The sequence below is a fragment of the Ylistrum balloti genome, unplaced genomic scaffold (assembly GCF_031769215.1).
Source record: "Ylistrum balloti isolate Yb309-2 unplaced genomic scaffold, AGI_CSIRO_Ybal_v1 Utg370668, whole genome shotgun sequence".
In the NCBI taxonomy this organism is placed as follows: Eukaryota; Metazoa; Mollusca; class Bivalvia; order Pectinida; family Pectinidae; genus Ylistrum; species Ylistrum balloti.
In genome coordinates, this window is record NW_026782404.1 from 346620 (window position 1) to 367359 (window position 20740).

Consider the following 20740-nt stretch of genomic DNA (forward strand, 5'->3'; position numbering starts at 1 on the left):
TCATCGATATTTGAACATTCGACAAGATAAACTCGGCACTATGTAGACCTACCTAGATTAGTCATTGGGAAGGAATTTTTATTTTATCTTTATTTCACCTTGACACTTGAGACACCTTTTCTACAATAAAAAATTCTTTTCGATTTTAATTGATCTCACATTTAAAAACTTCCCTTCAAATCAGTTATACGAAAATGAATCTGACTTTCAGGATTGTTTTACCGATCTACGTAAAGAGACAATACAGCTGTTTACAGTTGAAATCATCTGAACGGGAAACATTTATCATTACAATACGTTCATAATGGGACTCACGCTGACATATAGAAGAGAGTTTTTAAATACGGACTCCATCTGTACATCGGGATATGTTTTGGAACCACTTAATTAAATGCACATTTTAGGATCGTAGTCTATATCATAAAATGTATGTCAAGTGATTTCGTCATTCAAAGTAGGTAAGCGAATACACGTGTACACCATAGAATCATTCTTGTTGACGCACAACGCTTCTTATCTATAGATAATTTTGGTTTTTTTTTATTTTTTTATTTTTCAAGAGTTTTTATGTACATAACAATTACATCAACAAAACATCATCAAACATACAACATACAATATGCTCACTCACACATCACCATAATCTCGATTAAGTTGTATCATCATCATCATCATCATCATCATCATCATCATCATCATCATCATCATCATCATCATCATCGTCATTGTCATCATCATCATCGTCATCATCATCATCATCATCATCATCATCATCATCATCATCATCATCATCATCATCATCATCATCATCATCATCATAAACATCATAATCATCATTATCATCATCGTCATCATCGTCATCATCATCATCATCATCATCATCATCATCATCATCATAAACATTACCATCATCATTATCTTCTTCATTATAAACATTACCTCATCATCATTATCCTCCTCATTATAAACATTACCTCCTCATCATAATCATCAGTCATCATGATCTCAATCAAGTAATCATGTCAATACATTCTTCATCATTGTCATATTCAATATGCCTTTGTCACCACCTTCATGTCAATAGATTCATCCTCAGCATTCATTATCACATATGCACCTCATCATCAACCTAACTATCAACACAATTTGTCATTATAACTTGAAATCCATCCATACATCATCGCCTGGCATTTTCACCAACACCCTTACTAACATCACAACACTACCCTTACACACCCACTCCTACACATACATCAATACTACACATAAAGATAAAGAGGAGAGAGAGAGAGAGAGAGAGAGAGAGAGAGAGAGAGAGAGAGAGAGAGAGAGAGAGAGAGAGAGAGGGGGGGAGAGAGGTGATCTGGGTTAGTAAAAATTGCAATAATCAGCGAAACAATAGGGACTCGAGTATAAAGAAAAATACCTGGTAAATAAATAAATAAATAAATAAATAAATAAATAAATAAATAAATAAATAAATAAATAAATAAATAAATAAATAAATAAATACTATAAGGGTAAGCAAGGGGCCTGCTATACTGTAAAGACAGAGAATACTAAAATACGGTAAAACATACTACATGACCGTAAATGTATTTAAAGTTAAGAATTAGCCAATTCCAATAATTTTCTCCATTTTCTCCATTCATCATTAAAACTTAACTGTGCCTGTTCACCTTTACTATTGGCAATATATTTCTGAAAGGTATAAAATTCCCTGAATGAATAAATAAGACTATATACACTTAAGGCTTTGTGTTGACATCTTGCCTTATATATGTAATATTTAATGATAATTAAGATTTCATTGTCAAGTTTGCTACTGATTAACTGATTTTTATTAGCAATGAAACCAAACAGAAAACTTATTTTATTGAAGGGAAATGGAATAAAAAGAGCCTCCAGCAAAACTTTCTAAAAATTTTTGAACTTCTGGACATTCCCATCACTGCCGAGTCCTAGAATGTTAAGTCAGTTAAAAGATGCTGTGTAATTAATTTTCGCTATATATACATACCAGTAATGTACCAAATGTTGCCTTTGTATTGATATATGATGTTTACTTGTGTATTATTTGTATATTCCAATTTCACCAATTTCACCAAATTCGCCTTTCTTTTTGCGAGGCTGTAATAGATTTCAGGCAGGGTCTTAGGATAAAACCTTTATTTTAATTGCAGAATTGAAGAATGGGTATTTTTCACATTCTTGTCGGTATAGATATATTTTTTTTCAATAAAAAATCTTATTCGGGCTCGTCCGGGATTCGAACCCGGGACCTCTCGCACCCAAAGCGAGAATCATACCCCTAGACCAACGAGCCGCTGTTAAAACCAGGCTGCTGTCACGATTAACATAGGATCAGTATATTGTAGACTCTAGTATAGACTATACCACAGTAATACCTTAATATAACATAGGTAAGTCAATAGTTAATTGTCTTATTTCTTAGTAAGTCTTACCTACAATAAACTTTAACAAATATACTGGATTATAACAGATCACACCTGTAGAAAACTTCAAACTAAGAAGTAATATGAATAGAATAAAGTGCTTCAATTACTTGACCGACTTACATATATACACAACACAATTAACATAACAATGATACAATAGGAATCAGCTATATTTATCAATACAAATCACTAAAAACGAGATCCATATTGATTATCGGATAATGACCCACTTATATGAATATGAAGAAAGATTTCAGCGAGAATATACGTGAATGAATTTAATATGCATTTTTGAAAGAAAACAAAATTGATATAGATTTTGGGAACGTTGTCTGCGATGTAAAATTTTCAAGTGATTTCATCATCCGAGAGCATTCTGTGACGTAGGAGTTCAACAAGTAAGCGAATACACATATATACACTCGTTTGGTTCATTCACAACTTGAACTTCTTATCTCTAACAAAATTGGTTGATACGTATGGCTCGTTGGTCTAGGGGTATGATTCTCGCTTAGGGTGCGAGAGGTCCCGGGTTCGAATCCCGGACGAGCCCCACTTTTGCAATTATCAACGGACTTTTCCTACTCTCTCTCCTTCGACCTGCTTCTGTGACATAGATATATTTTACATTAATTATTACACTGACCAAAGAATTACCTTATTTCTTATTTTTCAGTTCGGAGAATTGAAAATCCATATTGAAAAGCTTCGGCTGCGAGAGGTCACGGGTACGACTCTCGGGTGAGCATAGCCTGTGTAGCATCTATACCTGTTTCATTTGCCATTGTTTTACTTTAAAAACGGTTTTCGTAATAAATTTCGGAAAATAAACATTGAGTAAAGAAAACATTTCTACACAAAAGTTTCGGATTTCACAGGTATGCAAATTACAGAGTGACATTACATAAGTCAACTGAAAAGTAAAAATAAAGTAAACAGTGGTAGTGAACTTACCTAATCCATCACCACATGGAAGACAATGGACCTATGTCAATTTTTTTATTTGAGTGAAAATGTCATTACCACGAATTTATCAAAGAGCAGGACAAGACCTCTTTCTTTCAGTAGTGTTGATGTACAACTACGCGATTATCAAACAGACTAGTGTTAACAAAATCGGCATTGGGAAATGGTTCATACGATGGGCAATATATTTTGCGAGTGATGCATCGTGTATAACAAATTCTGCAAAGTTCCCCATACCAGAAATCGTTCAAGGTGTCTAGTACATCCTACTTGTCAAATCAAAGGGGATACATGGGCACAAACTCAACTACACGTACTAGAAATCCAGTTTACTGGATCTGCTTGTTTGAAGAGATTACACGGTGTTATCTCTGCTGCTAGTCATTAATTCCCGAGGTGTTACATAATGTTGCACGAAACGTTTTCATTAATTGGAATAACGGCACGTTTCAAATTATACAGATGTACTTGAATTCGGATCAAAGTGGGCCTCTGCTGATTCTTAGAATGACAAGTTAGTTACATGACGCAGTGTAATTAATTTTCTCTATATATACACACTAGTAATGCACCAAATGTTGCCTTTGTATTGATATATGATGTTTACTTGTGTATTATTTGTATATTCCAATTTCACCAAATTCACCAAATTCGCGACGGTTTAATAGATTTTAGGATGGGTCTTAGAATAAAAACCCTTATTTTAATTGTATAAAAATAAATTTAGCAGATATGAAGATTATCATATAATTTTTTAAATAAAAAAAAATAAATCCGGGCTCGTCCGGGATTCGAACCTGGGACCTCTCGCAGCGAGAATCATATAGGCTCCTTATCTGTCACGATTAACATAGAATCAGCATATTGTAGACTCTAGTATAGACTGTACCACTGTTATACCGAAATACCTAAATATTACATAGGTAAGTCAATGGTTAATTGTCTTATTTCTTAGTAAGTCTTACCTACAATAAACTTTAACAAACATACTGGATTATAACAGATCACACCTGTAGAAAACTTCCAAATAAGAAGTAATTTTAACAGAATAAAGTACTATAATTGTTTTACCGACTTACATATATACACATCACAATTTACATAATAATGATACAGTAGGAATCAGCTATATTTATCGATACACATTTCTAAAAACGAGATCCAGACTGATTATCGGATTACGACCCACTTGTATATGAATACAAGAAAGATTTCAGCGAGAATAGGTGAATGAATTTAATATATATTTATTGGAAAGAAAAAAATATATTATACAGATTTTTGATATCGTAGCCTGCAATGTTAAATAAATTTTGAGTGAGTTCAACAGCTAAGCGAATACACATAAATGTTTATACAATCCGTAGGTTTAATCAAAACTTGAACTAATTTCTTATCTATCACAAATGCAGGCTATATATATGGCTCGTTGGTCTAGGGGTATGATTCTCGCTTAGGGTGCGAGAGGTCCCGGGTTCGAATCCCGGACGAGCCCCACTTTTTCTTTAATGGTACTGTAACTATTCACACCTGATTTTGCAAATGAATGCCCGAATTCAATGTAAAACAATTGAAGAGCTTTATTCTTGTCATATTGCTTCTTAAGGGGAAGATTACTAAAATGTTGTCGGTTACCGAAATTATTTCAAATTAACACAGTTGTTAAAGTAAGACACTGGCAAATTAAACAGGTAAAGCGAGAATCATACCCCTAGACCAACGAGCCATACATATCAATCACATTTGTTATAGATAAGAAGTTCAAGCTGTGAATGAACCAAATCATTGTATTGTGTATTTCCTTAACTGTTAAACATCTGTGTCAGACAATTCTCCCGGATGATGAAATCACTTGAAACTCATTTTACATCGCGGACTACGTTCCCAAATTCTATATCTGATTCCCTTTTTTCTATAAAAAATACTTATTTGATACTTATTCTCGTTGAAAGGTTTCTTTAAATTCATACAATTGGGTCGTAATCCGATAATCTGCATCTTGTTTTTAGCAATGTGTATTGATAAATGTAGCTAATTCCTATTGTATCATTGTTATGTAAAATGCATTGTATATGTATGTAAGTAGGTAAACAAATTGAAAAACTATATTATTTTATGTTCCTTTTTATGTGGAAGTTTTCAACAGGTGATATTTGTTAAATCAAATTTGATTGTTAAAGATTGTTATAGGTAACACGCAAGAAATAGGACACTAAACTATTGACTTACCTGTGTAATATTCAGTTATTTCGTTAATACAGAATATCCAATACACCGATTGTATCTTGTCAAATTTGAACTTATAATGTTAAAGCTGACAGATCGTGGTGTTTTACAGCGGCTCGTTGGTCTACGGCTATGATTCTCGCTTTGGGTGCGAGAGATCCCGGACGACTCCGAAGATTTTTTTCTTTTTTCATAAACAAAAGAATGTGAAATATCGATCTTCGTATCTTTTGGACAATTGTCTTCGTACAAAAAATAAGGGTTTTATTCTAAGACCGTTTCTGAAGCCTACTCTAGCCTCAGAGAAAAAGTCTTAAATTGGAATATAAAAGAGACATACAAGTAAACTACATATATCGAGACAAATTTAACATTTGATGCATTATGTATACGAAGCTAAAATCAGCAAATCTGCATTATAAAATTAATTGATCCTGCATAATACGAATGATTGGTCATTATAAGCACTGCCATTGAATTCAAGGACATCTGTATATCATTAAAATGTGGCATGCAGCTTTTATAGAAAAAGATCACTACTGACTACCAGAAGAATTGATACCCAGAAATACCAAAAAGCAGTGGAAGTATCGGGATATTTTAATACACATTTCATTCCTTTATATGTATACTAGTAGGTCGTAATCCGACAATCTGGACATCGTTTTAAAAAAATTGTATTTATAAATGTAATTGATTTTTATTGCATTTTTGTTTTGTAAGTTGTGTTGTAAACAGAACTTTATCCTTTTTACATTGCTTATCAGGAGGAAGTATTCTATTTATGTAATCTGTTCAAATTAAGGATAAATGCTGAGGTTCATTGGAGGAAAGATGCATTAAGAAATAGCCATTGAATTAGCATTGTAATGTTAAGGTATTTCGGTAACAAATAGCTTCAGTGTCCAGCCATGAACAATGGCTCGTTGGTCAAGGGGTATGATTCTCCTTTTTTAATCTAAACATATCATAAACAGACAAAATGTAGAAAACAAACCTTCACATTACTTGGACAGATTTGTTTATACGATAAAAATAATACAAATGTCAACATTTTATTACAAAAACTGTTATAAAATGTCTTTGTGTTATTTGTATTCCTGTGAACGTTCGAAATCCGAGACTTCTTGCAAACATATTTTGTTTACTTCAATTTTACTTCCGGAATTTATTACAAAAACTGTTTGTTTTTTTTTAAAGTAAAACACTTACAATTGAAATGGGTAAAAATGCTACACAGGCTGGGCTTAACAAATACTGTAATTCGTTGGTCAGTATAATAATTATTGTAAGGTATTCATATGTGAAAGAAGCAGGTCGTAGGAGAAAGATTACGTAAAGGTCATTGATAATTGCAAAAGTGGGGCTCGTCCGGGATTCGAACCCGGGACCTCTCGCACCCTAAGCGAGAATCATACCCCTAGACCAACGAGCCATATATATAGACCGTATTTCTCATAGATAAGAAGTTCGACTTGTGAATGAACCAAAAGAGTGTATATATGTATATTCGCTTACCTGTTGAACCCCTACGTCACAGAATGCTCTCGGGTGATGAAATCACTTGAAAATTTTACATCGCGGACTACGTTCCCAATTGTTTATCTATTTTTTTTTTCAATCAAATAAAATGTAAAATTAATTTCGTCAATGTATTCTCACTGACACTTTTCTTTTCTAGACAATATATATATGTAAGTCGGTAAAGTAATTGAAGTACTTTATTCCATTCATATAACTTCTTATTTGGAAGTTTTCTACAGGTGTGATCTGTTATAATCCATTATGGTTGTTAAAGTTTATATTAGGTAAGACTTACTAAGAAAGAAGACAATTAACCATTGACTTACCTATGTTATATTAAGGTATTTCGGTATTACTGTGGTATAGTCTATACTAGAGTCTACAATATACTGATCCTATGTTAATCGTGACAGATAAGGAGTGTTTAACAGCGGCTCGTTGGTCTAGGGGTATGATTCTCGCTTTGGGTGCGAGAGGTCCCGGGTTCGAATCCCGGACGAGCCCGGTGATTTATTTTTATTTCAAAAATGTTATACTAATATGCTAGTGGAAAAAAGAAACGCAAGTTTAGTTTTAATAATACAACTTTTTTATCCGTGGACCAAATGTTGTGAAATGTGACACATAAATACCTCAGTGTACTGTCTAAATAATCGTCGGTTTAAATTCGGTCAACTGTGACCTCGGGCGACGCTGCACGATTTGAACAGATTTTGACGCATGCGTTAAAGTAAACGACAGATTCGGGGGAGGGTCTGTTATGGTTTAGGTGGGGATTTCTCATGGCGTGAAAACTCCTCTCGTGATCATCCAAGGCAATCTTACAGCTGTCCGATATCGGGATCAGGTCCTCATTCCTCATGTCCTTCCATTAATCCAAGCGCGAAACCTTACGTTGCAGCAGGATAATGCGAGGCCGCACGTTTAGTAGGGTGTGCCGTAACTTCCTCAACCAAAACAATGTCCCAGTACTCGACTGGCCACCCTACAGTCCAGATCTGTTCCCGATCGAGCATTTGTCGGACGAGCTGGACAGGAGGCTCAGGAAGCGCGTCAACGTCCCAAAAAACGTCGCTCAGCTCACACAGGCCCTTCTTCAGGAGTGGAATAACATCCCACAAAGGACCATAAACAATTTGATGGGGTCAATGGTAAGGAGAGTTAGAGCAGCGACTGCAGCTCGAGGTGGGCACACCCGCTATTGATTTTGATCAGGAAATGGCGTAGGGTATTCACGTTTAAACGCTATCCATGCCAACGCCGTCTGTGTTAAGACAACAGAACTTATCAAATTTTAATCAGTTATGAGGAATTAATATAAACATCTTAACAATGATATGATCATCCATAAAACATTTGAAATATTTACCACCGGACAAAAACTTGCGTTTCTTTTTTCCGTTAGTATAGATTTCTTATACCATTAAAATAAGGGTGTAATCTAAGAAACTTTCTGAAACCCATTATAGCCTCGGAGAAAAAAAGGAGAATTTGGTAGAATTAGAAATATACAAATAACACAAAAGTAAACACCAATACAAAGGCAACATTTGGTGCATTACTAGTGTGTATATATAGCGAAAATTAATTACACTGCGTCATGTAACTAACTTGTCATTCTAAGAATCAGCAGAGGCCCACTTTGATCCGAATTCAAGTACATCTGTATAATTTGAAACGTGCCGTTATTCCAATTAATGAAAACGTTTCGTGCAACATTATGTAACACCTCGGGAATTAATGACTAGCAGCAGAGATAACACCGTGTAATCTCTTCAAACAAGCAGATCCAGTAAACTGGATTTCTAGTACGTGTAGTTGAGTTTGTGCCCATGTATCCCCTTTAATTTGACAAGTAGGATGTACTAGACACCTTGGACGATTTCTGGTATGGGGAAATTTGATGAATCTCTTACAGACGATGCCTCTCGGATCATTTCCAGATGCTGATTTTGTTAACACCAGTCTGTTTGATAATCATGTAGTTACACAGCAACACTACTGAAAGACAGATTAGACTTGCCCTGCTCTTTGATAAATTCGTGGTAATGACATTTTTAATTAAATAAAAAAACTGACATAGTTCCATTGTTATCCACGTAGTAATGGAACAGGGAAGTTCACTAACACTGATTAGTTTATTTTTACTTTTCAGTCGGCTTATATAATGTCACTCTGAAATTTGCAAACCCGTGAACGTTCGAAATCCTTTATTTTTGTGCAGAAATATTTTCTTTACTCAATGTTTACTTTCGAAATTTAATTCAAAACAGTTTCTAAAGTAAAACACTGGCAAATGAAACAGGTAATGATGCTACACAGGCTAAGTTCACCTGAGAGTCGTACTCATGACCTCTCACCGCCGAAGCTTTTTAATATGATTTTCAATTCTGCGAATTAAACAAAAAATAACAAATAAGGTAATTCGTTGGTCAGTTTACTAATTAATGTAAAATATTCATTTGTGAAAGAAGCAGGTCGAAGGAGAGAGAGTAGGAAAAGTTCGTTGATAATTGCAAAAGTGGGGCTCGACCGGGATTCGCACCCTAAGCGAAAATCATACCCCTAGACCAACGAGTCATAAATACAGCCTGCTTAACCCATAGATAAGAAGTTCAAGTTGTGAATGAAGCAAAAGAGTGTATATATGTGTATTCGCTTACCTGTTGAACCCCTACGTCACAGAATGCTCTCGGATGATGAAATCACCTGAAAATTTTACATCGCAGACAACGTTCCCAATTGTTTATCTAATTTCTTTTTTCCATCAAATAAAATGTAAAATTAATTTCATTAATGTATTCTCATTGACACTTTTCAATATTCTTTATACAAGTGGATCGTAATCCGATAATCTGGATCTCTATTTTATGTGTATTGATAATTTTAGCTGAATCTTATTGTATCATTGTCATGTAAATTGTGTTGTATATAAATAAGAAATTCCTTCAATTGTTATATATATATATATATATAAAACGATAGAAGAACAGATAATGAGTATTTAACAGCGGCTCGTTGGTCTAGGGGTATGATTCTCGCTTTGGGTGCGAGAGGTCCCGGGTTCGAATCGGGTTAAAAAGTATTATACCGAGAAGAATGTGAAAAAATAAATCTTCCTCATATTTGTTGGATAGATTACTTTGTACAATTAAAATAACTGTTTTATACTAATGCCCAGACTGAAACCTATTAAAGTCTCGGAGACAGAAGAAATACTAGACATCTTGAACGATTTCTGGTATGAGGAACTTGGCAGAATCCCTTATACACAATGTATCTCGTGCTCAATGTATTGTCCTTTGTATGGGTCATTTCCCCAAGGCTGATTTTGATGATGTCAGCCTATTGGACTGCCTTGTAGTTATAGACCAACACTATTAAGACAGGTTTGACATGTCCTGCTCATTAATCAATTCGCGGAAGTGACTTTTATTACTGAAAACTTACATAGGTCCATTGTTCTGGGTGTATCTCTATATAACATTAAAAAATCGCTTCAGGATAATTTGTTTTTATATGGATTACAATATTTTCCCTGAAAGTAGTGTTACTTTCAACAGGTAAATTTACCTACAATGTATATAACTTACCTGCTGTATACATCAACTTATATATTACTTTCATCTTTTATGTTATAATTTGAAAGTTTATGACACTTTTTGTAAAAATATTGATCCAGAAATATATCATTTGTTAATAGCATGCGATTAACTTATCAGATTACACATGATTACTTTTTTTTTTATAAATTCCCAACTCTAATTAATATCATAATGATAGTTCACTTAATTTACATAAGTATCTCGGATATGTGAATATTTTTTTCTAAAACTAATTTTCTTTTCTTTAACCAGAAAATACATATGACACCATTTCACATATCATGTCCTATCATATCGTATGTCATTACATATATCATTACATACTACATTTTACATCATATCATGGAGGACACATATTACTAAAGATTATTTTGATAAATTCATAGTTATCTTAAGGGCATAGCATGGCTGGAATCCATGTTTTATAAAATTTGACAGTATTTGGAATTATGTATTTTAATATTGTTTCTTATGTCCAGCTGGTGACTAGTATTAACTTTCTACTTCCAGCTTGATTAGCTTCATTCTCTTTAAAAAATATCAATGTATAGACAGAGAAAAACGCAATGATAGATATGGAGAAGAAATTGGAAGACATTTTCAAACACGACTTTGGTAAACTGAAATAGATTTCATAAACTTTTTACATTGTTAGAATTCATCAACTCTGTACACTTTATAATAGAATGTGTTTTGAATAGTATAATGATACCCTATTTCCTGCCAACAACACCTTCCTGTTGTTGAAGAAAAACGTTAGTGACCGGAGAACACACCAGGAAACTTCATACCACGTTTTAGTTTGTTTTTTACTTTTTAGTTGGCTTATAAAATGTCTCTGTGTTATTTGCATTCCTGTGAACGTTAAAATCCGAGACTTTTTGCAAACATATGTGTTTACTTAAATTTTACTTCCGGAATTTATTACAAAAACTGTTTGTTTTTTTTTAAATAAAATACTTACAAATGAAATGGGTAAAAATGCTACACAGGCTGGGCTTAACAAATAATCGTTGTAGTTCGTTGGTCAGTATAATAATTATTGTAAAATATTCATATGTGACAGATGAAGGTCGAAGGAGAGAGAGTAGGAAAAGTTGATAGTTGCAAAAGTGGGGCTCGTCCGGGATTCGAACCCGGGACCTCTCGCACCCTAAGCGAGAATCATACCCCTAGACCAACGAGCCATGAATACGACCCACATTTTCTCATAGATAAGAGTCCAAGTTGTGAATGAACCAAACGAGTGTATATATGTGTATTCGCTTACCTGTTGAACCCCTACGTCACAGAATGCTCTCGGATGATGAAATCATTTGATACTTTTACATCGCAGACTACGTTCCCAAATTCTTTATACAATTTCCTTTTTCAATCAAATAAAATGTAAATTCATTTCATTAATGTATTCTCACTGACACTTTTCTTTTCTAGACAATATATATATGTAAGTCGGTAAAGTAATTGAAGTACTTTATTCTATTCATATTACTTCTTATTTGGAAGTTTTCTACAGGTGAAATCTTTCTTCATATTCATATAAGTGGGTCATTATCCGATATGGATCTCGTTATTAGTGATTTGTATTGATAAATACAGCTGATTCCGATTGTATCATTGTTATGTAAATTGTGATGTGTATATATGTAAGTCGGTAAAGTAATTAAAGTACTTTATTCTATTCATATTACTTCTTAGTTTGAAGTTTTCTACAGGTGTGATCTGTTATAATCCAGTATGCTTGTTAAAGTTTATTGTAGGTAAGACTTACTAAGAAATAAGACAATTAACCATTGACTTACCTATGTTATATTAAAGTATTACAAAGCCACAGTCTACATTAGTCTCCAAATTCCTGATTATATGTTGTCATATTTAAATTTAAAATATCGTGACAGGCAACTGGTATTTAAGAGCGGCTCGTTGGTCTAGGGGTATGATTCTCGCTTTGGGTGCGAGAGGTCCCGGGTTCGAATCCCGGACGAGCCCGAATTAATTTTGTGCTTTTTTGTTATGTTTTTTTTATCAATAAAATCTTCTATCTTTATTTCTGTTCGATAATTTTTTTGTGCAAGTAAAATGGTTGGTTTAATTTAAGACCCATTTTGTAACCTATTAACAACACCGGAAAGAAAAGAAAATTTGATGTACCGGAGAGGTGTTATCTGTAAACATTTATCAATAAGATAAGAAGCTATGTTCGTGAACACGAATGATTCCGTGGTGTATACGTGTACTGTAGTCGTTTTTCTATTTACCTACTTTATCGGAGAACACTCTCGGATGACGAAATCACAACATATATTTTACGTTGTAGGATAGATAATATCTGTGCATTTAATTACGTAGATAAAAGTGTTCTGATATACAGGTCCAATCCATATCGTAACTATAGGAAAGGGACCAGTGGTACTGCTAAATGTTTCTCGTTCAGATGCTATCATTGTCATGTAAACGGTTTTATTATCTATTACTGTAGATTGACAAGACCATGAGAGAACTTAAGTTTCCCATTCATATAACTGATTTGCAGATTTTTTTTTCAATTGGTACAATTGGTATTTAAAACGAACATTGATATTTAATGCTGCTCCAGCGTGTTAGGTCTCCACGGCGATTATCCAATGAATTACCTGTTTAATAATCAAGTACTCTGTTCAGTATAATGAAAGAGCACACAGTGTATCTTGTGCCGAGTTTACAATATGATGTCGAATATTAATTTGTAACTATTCAATGGATGTATAACGGCTCGTTGGTCTAGGGGTATGATTCTCGCTTTGGGTGCGAGAGGTCCCGGGTTCGAATCCCGGACGAGCCCGATGAATAATTTTTTTCTTTCTATTCTCCATTATGGACGATAAATTCATGCGGACAGTGCTGTCTGTCAGTATCAATCTGATAGAGATAAAGATCAACATTACATGTACACTACATTATAATGTAATGTACACTGCTGATTTATTTTTTTTTAATCAAAATGTGCAGGTAATCGAAAAAAAAAAATCCTCTGCTTGCAGGAACGAGAAAGGTGAAGAAAACATACACACAAAAAAGGGATGGAAGAAGGAATTAAGGTGATGTTATTAGTTTCCCTCTCGGATAACGACCTACGCAACCTCACGGGTATTTAGAAGTTAGGGATGGTTTATAGCTAGTCTCGTGAACACCTATAAAACGGGTACTCTACTTACTGGCCGACGAAAAAAATACCAGGCGTCACCCGCGTTCTATCAAATGGCGTCATATCTTGTAAAGACAATGAGTGGTCAATGTCGAAAAAGTTCGAAAGTAATTGAATGAGCACCTCGGTATCCTCTGTATTTGGTATCTTGTATGACCCAGAAAGAATATTTTGTTGGTATCAAATCAACATACAGTGTTTTTCGAGCTGAAGTATTGTCCGTCGTATGGCTCATATTCCAACATATCTGATATCTGTGTTTAGACAAAAGAGAGGTTTGGTTACGATTTCTCATTGTTGAATTGCTATTACAACGTAGTCACTAATGATGTAGGACTATGTTACTTTATTTGGTGATGGACAAAAAATTTTATCACTGCGTTTCGCTTTAATAAAGTTTGGATTAATTAATTCATTTTATTAACACATTGAAAATTGCAGAATGACCAACTTGCAAACAATTATGTTACAGCCATATCATCATCTTTAATCTTACATCGGATATGAATTTTAGAAACGAAGCGACAAAAAGTAGGAACGAAAATTGGGCTCGTCCGGGAGTCGAACCCGGGACCTCTCGCACCCGAAGCGAGAATCATACCACTAGACCAACGAGCCGGTTGCAACCCGCTTACATTAAAAAAATGATTGGAAATTTAAATTCCTTACCACCTCGTATACTACTTACGTCAGTACTAATACGCCATACACTGGTCATTTGTCTGATGAAGCTGACCTGTAGTAATCGAAACGTCACACTCAAATTTTCTACTGGATGCGTTCTGAGATGAAAGTGACTGTGTAGTCATGGAAACGTCACACTCAAATCTTCTACTGGATGCGTTCTGATATGAAGGTGACCGTGTAGTCATGGGAACGTCACACTCGAATCTTCTACTGGATGCGTTCTGATATGAAGGTGACCGTGTAGTCATGGGAACGTCACACTCGAATCTTCTACTGGATGAGTTCTGATATGAAGGTGACCGTGTAGTCATGGGAACATCACACTCGAATCTTCTACTGGATGCGTTCTGAGATGAAGGTGACCGTGTAGTCATGGGAACGTCACACTCGAATCTTCTACTGGTTGCGTTCAGAGATGAAGGTGAACGTGTAGTCATGGAAACGTCACACTCAAATCTTTTACTGGTTGTGTTCTAAGACGAAGGTGACCGTGCTGTCATGGATATGTCACGCTCAAATCTTCTACTGGTTGTGTTCTGAGATGAAGGTGACCGTTGAGTCATGGAAACGTCACACTCACATCTGCGACTGGTTGTGTTTTAAAAACTACAAGGTGACCGTGTAGTCATCGAAACGTCACACTCAAATCTTCTACTGGTTGCGTTCTGAGATGAAGGTGACCGTGTAGTCATCGAAACGTCACACTCAAATCTTCTACTGGCTGTGTTATAACTTGGCATATATCCATATTTCTTGGTATAAAACAGATTATTTTCATTGAAATATTTACGTGTGTGTTTAACAATAACATTCGAAGACTTTGCAGTTCTTTCTCATCTTGTTTAAATACTGCCCAAACTATAGCCCGTTTCCACAAATCTTAATATATACATTCTGACAGTGATCTCTTGAATAAACTTTGCATAGGTTTACAGATGGTTTAAGCTGTATACCGTACCATATGGTGACTTTTACCATCTATGTCCGAAGCTTTCCCTAATTTGAGTACCTTTAACATTAACACACCTACGTTTATGTGCACTGAAGTTTGTGATGTATTAGTTTTAGGAGCTAGAGGCAGAACATGCAAGTTCGAGTCATCTTAATTGCGTATAGACAAAAAGAATGATTCAATAAGGCAGCATTTTCACAATCGTTACATACAGTATAACCACTTGTAGGATCAGTCAGAGGAGGAATTTCTACAGACAGCTAGATTTTATAATTCCTATACGATTTCGGGGCCGACACTAAATAATTTTCTAAAAACGTTATCTAAATTTCCATAAAATGATTCGCCTTATATTTTTTCATATCATTTAAAGTTATATCTTTGTTTTATGTTGTAAATCTTATGGTGTATATTCGCAAGATTTAGAAGTTTAATAACAAGAAGTTAGAGTACTGTACGGTTTTACATGTAAGCGTCCGAAAAGGATTTAGAGTGTTGCGTCTGGTTGACTAACAAAGTGCGCGACCAACCAAGTGCGATCCTGTTTGAACAGTATATACAACCGAGGTATGCATGAGGCATGATAATATAACAAATGTAGACCATTAGTCTGGTAATGTGTAATCAAAGCTTGTTAAATGTTAAATATGTTGAAAGTATGGATGAAATCCTGTCATATTTTAAATATGTTGAAAATAGTTGATGCAAACAGTCATTATTGAACAAAGTTTAATCTTTGCATGTATTTAACTATACTGAGAAGAAGAAGAAACGCAATTAGCAGAAAGTTAATATTGTAAATTAAATCCTTGACGTACACCATGAAACTTGACAAGTGTCCCTATGGTACCGTATTAAAATCACTGATGCATAACTAAACTGCGCACGCCGCTTGTACAAAAGAATAAGAGACAAAAGCACGATATTTCGAACCGAGTATAAAGGATTGGATCAAAATCTGTGTGTGCGAATCTTCAGACATATCCGTCTTGATTTCTCATATTTTAAGCATAAACAGTTCACCATTCAAAATGCCACGACTGTCCGAAGTTGACAGGGGTCGTGCCATTGCATTTCTTATGCAAGGTACCCCGTAAAATCAGGTCGCTAATCAATTTGAAGTCCATCCATCGAACATTTGCCGTCTCATCCAAAGACTACATGCCACCGGAAGGGTTGCAAAGCGTCCCGAAGCGGTCGTCCTCGTGTGACGACGCGTCGGCAGGATAGCGCAATGTGACTTTCGCACCTACGCAATCGCTTTCTGACGGCCACAGAAACAGCAAGGAACACAATTGGGCGTCATCATATTCCAATTCATCCAAAGACAGTGCGTACTCGACTGCGTGTCTTCGGTCTAAGACCGCGGCGGCCATATGTTGGACCACAGCTTAATGCGCCGCGACGTGCCAGACGAATGCAATGGCTGAATGCACATTCCGTAAGACGCTTCCCAATGCAACGTTGGAGTGGGGTTGTGTTCTCAGATGAGTCCAGGTTTTCGCTTTACCGGGCAGACGGCCGACGTCGTGTCTAAAGACGTACCCACGGGCGCTATGCAGATGCTTGCATTATAGAGAATGACCGCTTTGGAGGAGGATCGGTCATGGTATGGGGAGGGATTGCGCATAGTATCAAGACTCCTCTGGTCGTTATTCAGGGAAATCTCACGGCCGTCCGCTATAGAGATCAAGTCCAAACGCCGCATATTGTTTCTCTGGTACAGCAGGGTCAACTGACGTTTCAGCAGGACAACGCCCGGCCGCATGTAGCGAGGGTTTGCCGTGGTTATCTCGCAGCAAACAATGTCCCCACCCTTGACTGGTCCCCATACAGCCCTGACCTCTCCCCAATAGAACATTTATGGGACGAGTTGGACAGAAGGATAAGACGTAGGCCGAATCCTCCAAGCAACGTCGCTCAGTTGGCGTTGGCGCTGGATGAGGAATGGAGTCGTATACCAATGAGGAAGGTTAATACCCCGATCAATTTAATGCATAAAAAAGTTCGTGCAGTTACTGCAGCTCGCGGGGGGCACACACGATATTGATGGGTCCAGAACGCACTTCATTTTGAGTGGTGTACTCTTGAATCAACGTCAAATTTGAAAGGTTTACTTAACGTACACTAATGAAATTCTCGTAGATGACAGTGTGGTCAACTGTCTTCCAGTTATACCATAATTACATTCTAAAATTCTTTTCTATTTCCCATAGTTGACCTGGAAATTCCTTATTGCGTTTCTTTTTACTCTCAGTATATATGCACTAATCATGTAAACAGTGTGGTAAATATTTACAATAAACATGCCTTTACAATACTTAAGTTAAGATGTTTAGTTGTACTTCCTCGGTAAAAGTCAGAGCGAACGTAGAACCACCCTCTAATTCTTCCAACCTCTCTGTGTGTTTTCATGTTATACAGTTAATAATGAATAAAGTGACATAACATAGTAAACCATTGCACAATGTACCAATGTATCAATCAATAATATCTCTAGATACATGTACATGGCACATTGGCCAGTTACAGACACAACCTGATGGCCATGTTGTAAGTCACCAGCTCTATAGCCATGGGGCCTTCACTTCTAATGTACTGATGAGAAATATATTTACTCATTTTTTTCAAATAAATCAATTACTTAAAAATGACACAATAATGGCCGAGATGGCAGATAGAGGTAAGATGGGGAGAACATGAACAAACAAGTGTTATATAAGTAACATAAGGTACTGATACATAGATGTGTATTGTTATACTGATTACATGTCATTCATATGGCGTTACTTATGTTGACACGTGCACTAGTTATTAGTTAATTAACTACGTGTAACATTACTTGTAGATCGACAAAGATTGCTGGCCATGTGTAAGTTAATTATGTGTTCGCTAGAAAGAGTATACTTTGTACATGTAAATTTGAGAGTATACATTCAAATTTGAAACTACATTACTTTATAAAAAATACTTTGATAAAATAAAACATGATGGTTCAGGACCCTACCATGAACATTTCCTTCTGTGTTGGCTTTTGTTTGAGACTGTGTCATATGCCATGGCGTCTAATTTCGTATTCAAATTTTCATGTAGCTTCTTCGGTTTCTCATCATTTCACTTTTTTTTCTTGAATTTTCTTCCCTGATTCTGCTGTATTGTATTTCTATCCTCCATTACTTTCTTTGCCTCTGTGGGTTGTTCAGAATAATATTTATCCAAGTCAGATTGGATACGTTGTAAAACCAACATTAATTAAGTGATCTTTTACGGGTTGTTACTGGTCCAGGCAGGAAAGATGATCGTTTGTTAACCAAGAACAATAACAAGTGAGAGTTCATGTTTTCTTTAATACATCTAAAACATATGAATAAACCAGCATTGCTACTGCGCATGACGGGAAAGCGCGTAAACAAGTAACAACAGTTCCTCTATAAAACACTCGGAAACCCTCTTCTTTATAACTAGCTATGGCACAATCTAAAGGTCGCTTATAAACACCATCAAAGTCTGCCTGGTACCGACTCTTAATAACATCAAATGGCATGGTCGCAAACCAAGCCAAACTGCCGGCACATCCTCCGGAAATGAGTTCAGCTATGACACCTCGACTATCTGTCCACCGTTTTCGCCTGAGAAGGTCGCCGATGTAGGAATATGTGAGCATATACAGGCCACAAGTCGGAATGTCTCTTACTGCCATCACAGTTCCACCCTTATACAGACCTGACAGACCTAGTGTACGGTAGGTGTGGACCGTGCACTCTACAGGTCCACGAAAATACCGCACCCGATTTTGAATCTCCACTGAGCCTAAAACAGAGAATTCGACAATAACGTTACATTTCAAGAGAAAAGAAATAAAGGTACGGTAACGAAAATAATGAAAACTCGGACTGAAATAAAATGTCCATAATTTCAAACAATGTTGTATACCTCCATTGTTGCGCTGAATTTGAGATTGAAGAACTACTTTTATGTAATCAAATGGTATTGCCACCACTTGGAACGCTGCTCCGCCGGTACATCCGGCGAAGTACACATTCATATAATGCTTCTTCCGGTCTTCTGGATCGTTCTTTTCTAAAATCTTCATGGTGTTTCCATAGACACCAAGAAGTATGCTGTTAACTATACCGAAGGTAAACAAAGGCCATGACAGTCCTCGAAAAAAACCTCGAACCTAAAACACACACCATAAATAAATGAATTTGATGAATTTAAGAATCACTACGATCATTTTTCACATTAAGGAAATATATACATGCATATTAGCTTACTCTTTGTAAATTCAGCCGTTTGGTTATTTAAAATCAGAGTATCATTACAGCCTTACAGAATTTAATGACTTTACACTATAACATCTTTAAATGTCCTGATGGACGTTCATATGAGTTATCTTTGATGTCTCGTTGATTTCCCAATTTGTCCTTCTGTAATGATTTTGAATGGAACTACCTTAATTGTGTTGTTGACAAAAACAACAAAGAAATCAATCAATCTTATTCCTTAAATACAGTATATTTTGTTAGGTCACCAACCCAACCGGTCTGGTTAATTCCAGATACAGCGTCAATCGTCCCACGGTAACGCTGGTCGGTCGTCCTAGTCTGAAGCTGGACCTGAGGTGACAATCAGGAAGGTTTCATTATGAAGGTAGGAGTACCGGTTAACAGATTTTTATTCAAACAATAAACACCAACAAATGACATAACTACCTTCAACATATTCTTTATGTGTTCACAACTTTCATGTTTTGTAATTTTGCAAATGGTAACGTCATAATCTTATATTCTTCCACTTATTACACAATTTCGTCATTCTCAACTGTATACACTTAGATTTATCTATGGGACAGTAGAAGTGTGAAACTTTGATCACTACCACTTATGCATAATGTATGTTATTGTAAAGATGGTGTTCAAGTAACTGTGCTGCCTTACTTTAATTCTTTCGTGTTACGTCGACATATTCAATATGTCCAATAGACTACAAGCTATAAACCTGTAACTTGTTGTTTGAACAATGTTAAATGTAAGATGTTGATATTGTGCCATTAACGTATTCCATGTTCCAAAGTATTAGCTATATTAGAGGCCTAAATACGAAGAAGTATGAGCCTGTCCTACAGGTTTACTGC

At 35.7% G+C, this 20740-nt stretch overlaps 1 protein-coding gene and 9 non-coding genes across 10 annotated transcripts; 5 read left to right on the plus strand and 5 right to left on the minus strand.

Moving 5' to 3' along the window:
• Positions 1-2254: 2254 nt before the first annotated feature.
• On the minus strand, positions 2255-2326 carry Trnap-ugg (transfer RNA proline (anticodon UGG)). Its single transcript has one exon. It is a non-coding gene; the product is annotated as a tRNA-Pro (tRNA).
• A 614-nt stretch (positions 2327-2940) lies between these two features.
• Positions 2941-3012, plus strand: Trnap-agg (transfer RNA proline (anticodon AGG)). The gene has a single exon. It is a non-coding gene; the product is annotated as a tRNA-Pro (tRNA).
• A 1836-nt stretch (positions 3013-4848) lies between these two features.
• On the plus strand, positions 4849-4920 carry Trnap-agg (transfer RNA proline (anticodon AGG)). Its single transcript has one exon. It is a non-coding gene; the product is annotated as a tRNA-Pro (tRNA).
• Positions 4921-7014: 2094 nt separating this feature from the next.
• Trnap-agg (transfer RNA proline (anticodon AGG)) lies at positions 7015-7086 on the minus strand. The gene has a single exon. It is a non-coding gene; the product is annotated as a tRNA-Pro (tRNA).
• Positions 7087-7607: 521 nt separating this feature from the next.
• On the plus strand, positions 7608-7679 carry Trnap-ugg (transfer RNA proline (anticodon UGG)). Its single transcript has one exon. It is a non-coding gene; the product is annotated as a tRNA-Pro (tRNA).
• Positions 7680-11895: 4216 nt separating this feature from the next.
• Trnap-agg (transfer RNA proline (anticodon AGG)) lies at positions 11896-11967 on the minus strand. The gene has a single exon. It is a non-coding gene; the product is annotated as a tRNA-Pro (tRNA).
• A 730-nt stretch (positions 11968-12697) lies between these two features.
• Trnap-ugg (transfer RNA proline (anticodon UGG)) lies at positions 12698-12769 on the plus strand. The gene has a single exon. It is a non-coding gene; the product is annotated as a tRNA-Pro (tRNA).
• A 760-nt stretch (positions 12770-13529) lies between these two features.
• Trnap-ugg (transfer RNA proline (anticodon UGG)) lies at positions 13530-13601 on the plus strand. The gene has a single exon. It is a non-coding gene; the product is annotated as a tRNA-Pro (tRNA).
• Positions 13602-14510: 909 nt separating this feature from the next.
• On the minus strand, positions 14511-14582 carry Trnap-cgg (transfer RNA proline (anticodon CGG)). The gene has a single exon. It is a non-coding gene; the product is annotated as a tRNA-Pro (tRNA).
• Positions 14583-18937: 4355 nt separating this feature from the next.
• Positions 18938-20222, minus strand: LOC132557397 (solute carrier family 25 member 45-like; the record flags this gene model as incomplete). Its single annotated transcript, XM_060221894.1, has 3 exons — positions 18938-19413; positions 19537-19783; positions 20142-20222. Coding segments are annotated over 3 exons (804 nt in total), but the record flags the coding sequence as incomplete, so codon positions are not given.
• Positions 20223-20740: the final 518 nt, after the last annotated feature.